At 36.4% G+C, this 9,608-nt stretch overlaps 1 protein-coding gene across 1 annotated transcript; it reads left to right on the forward strand.

The window, feature by feature from the left end:
• Positions 1 to 1,229: 1,229 nt before the first annotated feature.
• LOC137728427 (strychnine-10-hydroxylase-like) lies at positions 1,230 to 8,329 on the forward strand. The gene is made up of 3 exons (XM_068467473.2): positions 1,230 to 2,202; positions 3,822 to 4,270; positions 7,982 to 8,329. Exons 1-3 carry the CDS (start codon positions 1,252 to 1,254, stop codon positions 8,157 to 8,159), a joined length of 1,578 nt encoding a protein of 525 aa, XP_068323574.1. The 5' UTR covers positions 1,230 to 1,251; the 3' UTR covers positions 8,160 to 8,329.
• Positions 8,330 to 9,608: the final 1,279 nt, after the last annotated feature.

Genomic DNA, 9,608 nt, shown 5'->3' on the forward strand with positions numbered 1-9,608 from the left:
ACAATTTAATTTTATGTACAGATAAGGTTCGGAAAATGTTCAATATGAAACATTATTTCGCATCCGCAGATTCTACCTTGCCATTATTATAAGAAGGAATGTAATCGTTCATTTTATACAAGACAAATAGTATCTAGCTAATGACCTTATGATGAAATCAAGATCGTTGCACGCATAGTTTGAATCTTCACAGCACTACGGAACATACACTACAGGCAAATTGCACGCATAATTTGTCATATATGGCTGCGGCGCCTTCATTTGGAGAAAGTTTGAGGTTCGATATTCGGACCATGCGTCTCTGCGAACTCCAAATACAAAATTACCACCCCACTTTTCCAATTGTCATGCTAACCTGGCTCACCTTTTGGTCCAATCCTTCACTCACACCAACCCCAATCGCTCCCGCACAGAAGAATCTGCCGCTCACGTGGAATTGTGGCATATATTTTACAATGAGCCACCTGAGCCATATAGTATGTAATTTGAGTTAATTCACGAATATATATTTTTTGATGAATAATTCACGAATATATTGTACATGGAAAATTAAGGTTCCAATTCAATCATAGGATGGCCAAAGAACTTTAGCGTATAGTATAGATTCTATAGTGTATAATTATTCAGATAAATAGAAGGTATTGTGTCACATGCTCAACGAACGTCTGGGAAATCATTAGTGCAGGAGATAGATATATAGGAGATCACAAGCATCTATATAGTAAAATTAATTTTCGATTGAATGAAAAGAAAAATGAGTCAAACGTAATAGAACCTGGTCATCAGTTGAATCATTGTTTGAAATTGAAGATTTTGTTTTGTCATCATATTGGACAAGGAAAACTCATATAATGTTAGGTAGACCAACTTTTTAGATTATATTTGTAAATCACGTGCTTTATTGCCAATAAGAATTGAACACGTTAATCAATACGCAAGTAATAAAACAATCATCAACAACCACGTCATATGATTTATAAAATTTGGTTTAAATAGATGGTCTCTCTAACATTATTCATCTTTTCATTTTATGTTCTACCTTCTGATTGGTCATAAAATTTTCATTTCTCCCATCAATTAATATGCCTTGAGAATAAAAAATTATCCAGTTCAATCAAATCAAAGGCATCTAACGAGCCCATATTTCTCCTATATATATGTATGACAGGGCGCTAATAACACAAATCAACTTAAGCCTTCACCCCAGTTCAATAAAAATTCTGTCTAGATTTCTAATGATTTAGTTGCAGAATGGATTCCCTCCCTTATGCAAACTCCATCGTTGCTGGATTATTCACAATAATCATCGTGTCCTATTACTTATCACGAAGATGGAGAGCTGCCGATTACACGGGCTCCCCACCTGAAGCCAAGGGTGCGTGGCCTATATTGGGTCACCTTCCCTTGTTAGGAGGCTCCACACCTCCTCACATAACTTTGGGAGCCATGGCGGACAAGTACGGACCCATTTTCACCATCCGCATTGGCGTCTATCCGTCGTTGGTGATAAGCAGCAGTGAGATCGCAAAAGAATGCTTCACAACCAATGACTTGAGCCTAAACTCGCGCCCAAAGATGGCGGCTGTAGAGCACATTGGCTACAACTATGCCATGTTTGGGTTCGGACCATCTGGACCCTATTGGCGAGAGATTCGTAAGATCGTCACGTTGGAGTTGCTCTCAATCCGGAAGGTTGAGCTGCTCAAGCACATTCGAGTATTGGAAGTGAATACTTTCTTGGAAGAATTGCACAAAACTTGGAGTACAAGACAAAAGGAGGACTCGAATGATGGAGTGGTTGTAGAGCTGAAGCAATGGTTTGGGGACATGACGCTGAACGTGCTTGTCAGAATGGTGACCGGAAAGCGGTATTCGGTAGCTGCCGATGAGGATGAGAAGAAAGAAGCGCGTAGGGTTCAGAATGCATTGAGGGAGTTTTTTCATTATGCGGGGCTGTTTTTGGTGGGTGATGCGGTTCCTTATCTGCGGTGGTTGGATTTGGGTGGACATGAGAAGGCAATAAAGAAAACTGCGAAGGAATTGGACACCATTGTTACCGAGTGGCTTGAAGAGCATAAGCAGAGGAGAGCAAAAGGTGATGCAAAAGGAGAGCAGGACTTCATAGATGCGATGCTTTCTGTGCTTGATGGTGCAGAACTTGGCGGTTTTGATGCTGATACGATCAACAAAGCCACAAGCTTGGTACATATATAATTCATTAATTTGCATGCAAATAATTAACAGTAAAAGGCTGGACTTAAGACACTATAAACACATTAAGATTTTATTTTTTCAGTTTCATTACATAATTAAGCCAATTGCATGGTCTATAAAAGGAAAACGAAAATAATTAGACAAGAAAATTTCTAAATTTAAAATTTATATTTTAAGATCATATATAATTTTTTACTTTTTAATATTTTGTTGATTTTTGATAACTGTTTTGGATTGTCAATAACAACTCTAATTTTTTTTTTAATTTTAAAATAATCAATAGTATACAATGATTTGACATACTTCTCATATAGACATCATGTAAAAATGGAATTTATAATTACAATACATACTACGGTGGCTATCTAGAATGATTTTTGAGATGATTTCCAATTTTACATACGACTCATGCCGCATATTTGAGTGCTCACCGATATGTACACACAGTACAATTTTGTCTACTTATAAGGTGTGTTTTTTGTATTTGATTATTTTAGAATTAATTAATTTTAGAAACTTAGTTAGACTGTTTTAGAATAAATTAAATTGAACTAATTTATTGAAGTGTTTACCAATATCAAATTAACTTAGAAATAGTGAAAATGCTCTCTTTTTTAATTTTTTTTTTATTCCTTTTTCTTTTTTCATTTCTAGAACTCTTTATCTGTGTTTCTCCCAAGCAAGTCAGTCAAACGTTCCCCCTTTTCTTCCTCTGTTTTCCGCAAGTTGGGCAAGCGTTGCACAGACACTATTGAAATTATCACCACAAAAAAAAATGGAGAATCGCTTTCCAAATCCCCAATTCTCGTGACAAACCCCAACGTCTCTTCCTCCTGATCAATCCCAATTTCGTCTTCTCGAAGCTAGAACAAGTTCAAACTCGCCAATTCGAGTTGGCAGCCACAGCGAGTTTTCCGTCCAACTCCCTCTCTATCTTCCCTTTGTTTTCCAGTCCAAATCCCTTTCTCTCTTCCTTCTGGCACTTTCTCGTCTAACACCCTGGGTGGTTATCGGACTGGGGTGGTAACTATATCTAATATTTTAAGTCGTGCTGGAGCTGCGGTCACTGGAAAAGGTCTGCGGTCGTGTGGAAGACCTCTTTCCATCCTCTTTCGTCCATCTTCTCATTCTTCTTATTTTGTCTTTTTTTTTTATAAAAAAATTAATATAAGATATTAACGTAATTTAATCGTAATTCTTCAAATAGAAGAAGAGAGAAAAAAAAAAAAAAAAAAATGAATCATACTCCCTAACTAATACGCAACTTCCAGTCAGGATTAGCTAACATCAGTTAATGAGGCCCGAAGCCGAGGTGAGTCCAAGATAGCGTTATTAAAGTTAATTATTTACTGCATACAAGACTACACTAACTGTGAGTTCAATTCACTCTGGTAAAAGCTAGTGACAGTATACTGACACACTCTTAGTAATTAAGGTGGGACATATTTTAATGTTTAATATATATCTTCACCTAATTAAGACAGAGACTCAGAAAATTATGAATGTAAAGAAGAAAAATGTGGCCTCACTCTTACGTGTGTGCGTGTGTATGTGTGTCTCTCTTTATATATCCTTCCTAATTAATCAACCAAATATTCCTTGTGCAGAATATGATTGCAGCAGGTAGCGATACCATCATGGTGACATTAACATGGGTAATATCGTTATTGTTGAACAACTCGCACGTTTTGGAAAGAGCTTTAAACGAACTGGACACCAAAATAGGTAGACAAAGAGTTGTGGGTGAGCAAGATATAAACAACTTAGTCTACATTCAAGCTATTATAAAGGAGACGTTACGTTTGTACCCACCAGGACCATTATCAGGGCCGCGTGAGTTCACTGAGGATTGTACCATTGCTGGGTACCATATCAGAAAGGGCACCCGGTTAACCATGAACCTCTGGAAGCTCCAAACTGACCCGAAAAATTGGCCCAATCCATTTGAGTTCAAGCCAGAAAGATTTCTTACCACCCACAAGAAGGTTGATGTGAAGGGTCAACATTTTGAGTTGATTCCATTTGGAAGTGGTAGAAGGGCATGCCCTGGTTTGGCATTTGGCCTTCAAATGGTGCAATTTACGTTGGCTAGTTTTCTACATGCGTTTGAAATCTTGAACCCGTCAAGTACACCAATTGATATGACGGAGAGCTTTGGATTAACCAACAATAAGAGAACTCCACTCAAAGTTCTCATCAAACCTCGTTTGTCTTCTGAACTTTATGGATAATATATATATATATATATATATATATAACATTATATTTGTGATATGAATAGGAGATTTTTGTTGTTATTAATTATATACATTTATGTATTTGTAATCATAAAATCAATAAAAAGAACTGCTAGCAATAATGAATATTCAGGAATGGGCAAGTTGCATTTTCAATTGGACTAAAAAATACTTCTTTATTATATTTTCAAGAATAATGCTAGGAAGATTAGAATTTTAAATCAAATTTACAAATCAAATGATATGTAACTAATATGAAATAAGCATGTTAATTAACACTTAACTAATCATTCAATCATCAACGACCATATTATTTATTTACAAAATTTGGTTTAAAATGGCTCTATTTGGGGCATGTTGGCCCGGTTTTTTGTTTTTCAATTTGTTTGGAAAGAACCCACCCGTTTGCTAGTACACAAACAGGACAAAATAAAATGGTCCATTTCTAGTGTAGACGGCTGCAATTATTATAAAAAGCTAATTTTTACTATTTATTTAATCTAAATTACGTATTAATAAATGAAAAAATCTTAGTTATAAGAGAGTAAAATGACAGTTTAATCTTCTAGTATAAAATAAAATCATAAATAGTAATAAAATTTTTGCACAAATCAAATTTTACTGTTTATTTTTTTCGTCCTTCACTCACAAGTTATCATAAAATTAGAAATTTGTAAAACAAAATTCGCAAAATGCTGCGGATTACTGTCAATGTTGCTCTTTTCGAGCATCACCAGAATCTGGTTGTACTCCTATGTAAGTGGTGCATTTTGGGCCGTCACTAGATGTCGCTTTGTGTTTTGTGTTAGCATCCTTGGTGGCCAGTCTTAGCATGTTGGCAGCTTACTTCTTGTTTGGAAGCTTCATTGTTTTACCTTGGTATTTGTGGCCAAGCGAAAAACCATGTTGGAAAAAGCATATTTCTACCATCTTGTTATAAATAGGTCAAGGTTAGAGAGATAATCTTTTTAATGGTAGGTGCGAGGTAGATGTAAAATGTCACACTAAAACTATAGCACAAGAGGATAACAAATAAAAGATAGAGGAATAGATGATGTTACTGATCTTTTTCTCTCGTTCTCTTCTTCTTATATTTTTCTGTATCTTTTGATTGCAGTCGAGTGCTTTATTTATAGAGCAACTCGTATTACTACATTTGAAATTTACAACACACTTTTGACAATATGATATCCTGCATTCCCAAAGTCAGTTTTCAATCTGTTATGGGAATTGACAATTTTTACGTGTAGTCATAAACAATTCCAATGTTAAAAACCAATCTGTGAGGGCATTGAAAAACTCCACCAAAACACTGTGGGCATTCACTACCCATCAGCATTTTCAACACTCCCCCTTGGATGCCCACATATTAACATGAGTTGCCTCGTTAAAACCTTGCTTGGAAAAACCCAATGGGAAAAAACCATAGCGAAGGAAAAAGAGTACAACTTTTCCTGGATCGTTGATATAGTGTCAAGTATGCTTATGTTGCCTCGTTAAAACCTTGATAGGAAAAACCCAGTGGGAAAAATCCTAATCGAAGGAAAAAGAGTACAACAAGCATGTATCATGGATGCTCCCCCTGATATGTATCTCCCCTTGATTCCGCATTCTCCAAATTTAGCTGTTTGGTAAGTCGACGTAATCTGATGCTTTGCACTAACTTCTGAAACGTACACTTTGGTAGAGATTTGGTGAACAAGTCTGCTAGATTTTCATTCGAACGGATTTATTTGACTTCAATAATTTTAGCCTTCTGAAGCTCATGTGCACTGAAAAACTTTGGAGATATGTGTTTAGTCTTATCGCCCTTGATGAATCCTTCCTTCATTTGGGCAACACATGCTGCATTATCTTCATGGATGACAGTTGGATTGTCTGTCTTCGAAGTTAGACCACATGAATTCCGGATATGATGGATCATTGATCTTAACCAAGAACATTCACGACTTGCTTCATGTAAAGCAAGTATTTCTGAATGATTTGAAGATGTAACAACTAATGTTTGTTTGGTTGAGCGCCATGAGATTGTTGTATCTTCATTCTTAAACACATATCCACTTTGTGAGCAGGCTTTATGCGGATCAGAGAGGAAACCAGCATCTGCATATCCAATAAGGACCTGGTCATTTGTGGAGTTCTTTGAGTAGAAGAGACCCATGTCTGTTGTCCCACGAAGGTATCGCAATACATCTTTGATACCCTTCGAATGGCGAATTGTTTGAGCAGAGCTATACCTTGCTAACAAGTTAACTGAAAAAGTTATATCTGGTCTAGTACATTATGCTAAATACAACAAAACACCTACTACACTCAGATATGATACTTCTAGACCATCATCATCTTCTTTTGGACGGAATGAATCTTTCTTAATGTCCAAAGAACGAACGACCATTGGCGTGCTGAGTGGATAAGCCTTGTCTATACCAAATCGCTTCAGAATTTTTTTCAATGTAAGCTGATTGGTGGACCAAAATTCCACTAGCATAATGCTCGATCTGTAGGCCGAGACAAAATTTTGTTTTTCCAAGGTCTTTCATTTCAAATTCGCGTTTCAGATATTCAGCAATTTTATTGAGCTCTTCAGGAGTTCAAACTAGATTCATATCATCAACATATACTGCCACTATAACGAATCCAAAATTGGATTTCTTGATGAACACACAAGGGCAAATGACATTGTTGATATACCCTTCTTTGATCAAATACTCACTAAAACGATTATACCACATTCGTCCAGATTGTTTCAGCCCATACAATGATCACCTTAATTTGATCGAGAGCATACCTCGTGGTTTGTTACTTGTTTTAGGCAACTTAAGTCATTCTGGAACTTTCATATAGATGTCAGTATCTAATTCTTCATATAGATACGCAGTGTATTTTCGCTTGCCGATGAGGAAATCTGAGAGCGAACCTCTTTTACTCAGAAAATACACTTGGAAGGGGGACAAATAGAGTCTCTGCGGAGATGATGTTTTCTGAATTAAGCACCACTAATATAGACGAAGTCAGTACTATTCACTTTCTTCATCATTGGCAGGACAATTTTAAAGGGTATCAAGTTATGATATCTGGATTATTGGTAGGACTTAATCGTTTCAAATGATTCAAAATAAACTGGACGTTGAACTGCGATGTTTATACTTTGAAGCCTGCAAATTCACCCAACCAAAAAGTTCCATTAAGCATCTCTGCAAAGAAAACGTAAACACACATATCACCTTTCACAAAAACAAAATAACAGTTTACTTTCCCAAACTAACACTTCAGTCAGAAACCTGTGTAAAAAGCTCCAGGTCGCTAGGAAAATCAGTGCATAAATCAACAACAACATGAGAAAGCAGAAAAGCCATGTATTACCAAATATCACCTATATATCAAAACCAGTTGGAATTTAATTTCAGGTTGGCGTTTAAGTAGGGTTTCAAACGTAACCAGTGTCCAACTCATTGCACAGATACTCGACGACGTCAAAATCCAAGACTGAATTCAGAGAACCAAAACAGGACTTCGTAACTACAGACAACTTTTGGCCTTCAAGCGACGCTTTTGACTCTGGCTGGTTTTCTACATGCGTTTGATGTCTTAACTCTGAAAAATGCACCGGTTGATATGACCGGAAGCGTCGGACTTACGAACATGAAACTCGCCCCTCTCAATGTCCTCGTTAAACCGCGCTTGTCTCCCCAAATCTTTATGAATTAGTTACCCGTTTAGTATCCTTATACGGTTTGTGTAGTATGTATGTTCCATTTCTAGTCAGCATCTTAATTATCATCTGAATGTCTATCTATTGGAAAAACTTCTGGATATATACGTTTAAGACATATCTGCAGATGAGGACATAATTAAATTTTGTGGTTTGTGTTACTCAATATTCCTCGCATGGAGCTTGCACTTACTAGTCTGTGTATTTTAGTACGTACAAGCAAACAAATTAAATACGCAATCTCTTATGTAAATTTCAGTTGTTGTTTAGTATTATATACGTACAATCTTCTTTACTTGTAATAGGCCTGAATCTCGTAAGTAGCAGGTTTAATATTAATTTATTTCCTCCAACTCTAGTGTAAATATATGTGTATAACGTGAAATAAAAAAGGGTAAAGTACGAAAAATTACCTTAATTATTGGTGTTACGACACTTTCATACCTCATCTTTTAAAATTGACAATGTCATACCTCATCTTTAGAATTTGGTCCAATATTATACCTTTCATTACTTGACCGTTTACTTTTCAGTTAAATGCTGACGTGACTTGATTCGAAGCCCACTTTATGTTAAAAAGTTAATAAAATATTATTAAAAAATATAAAAAAATTTAATATTTTTAAATATTAAAAGAAAATTAAAAAAAAAAAACCCTCAGTAACCACCCCCGGCGGCCGCACTCGTGCCCGAAGAAGAGGAAGAAGAGGAAGAAGAAGAGGAGGAAGGAGGTCACGAAGGTTTCCTGATCCACCTTAATGGGATCTAGGTTTTATTTGTTTTTTCCCTCCTCCTCCTTCCTCCTCCTTCTTTTGTAGATTCGGATTTTTTTCTTCTTCTTCTTCTTCCTCCTCCTTCTTCCTCCTTCTTTTGTAGATTTGGGATTTTTTTTTTTTTTCTTCTTCTTAATCTTCCTCATTCTTCTTCTTGTGGGTTGTAAATTCGGGTTTTTTTCTTCTTCTTCTTCTTCTTCCTTCTTTTTTTTTCTGGGTTGCAGGAAGGGGACTAGAAGGGAGAAGAAGATGAAGATGAGGCAGAATAGAGAGAAGAGGGGCAGGGGGGAGAAATTTTTCTTAAGTATCGGGAACACCAACTCACTAGCGACAGTTGGTGTTCCAAACCAGAACATCAAACACCTGACCATCTCTCCCTCGAATGACGAACCGCAAACCAAAACCCCAATCTTTCTATCTCTTGCTAGCGTGCTATTTCTCAAATCCAGATATGAGTTTCCTCCGCCTTATCATTATAGGCAATTCGATGAACGGGTTAAATGATTTGATTTTTATTTTTTCTTTATAATTTTCTGGAAAAATGGGTTCAAGGAATTGGAATTGTTGGTTTTTCCAGTTGGACATTTTCTGGAGAATGGATTTGGGTGTCCTCCTGCTTGATTTAAATTGCACAACACCTTTTCCTGAAATTTGTAAATTCCCATTTTGGAG

The sequence above is a fragment of the Pyrus communis genome, chromosome 15, assembly GCF_041283825.1.
Source record: "Pyrus communis isolate YQ-2024b chromosome 15, ASM4128382v1, whole genome shotgun sequence".
Lineage (NCBI taxonomy): Eukaryota > Viridiplantae > Streptophyta > Magnoliopsida > Rosales > Rosaceae > Pyrus > Pyrus communis.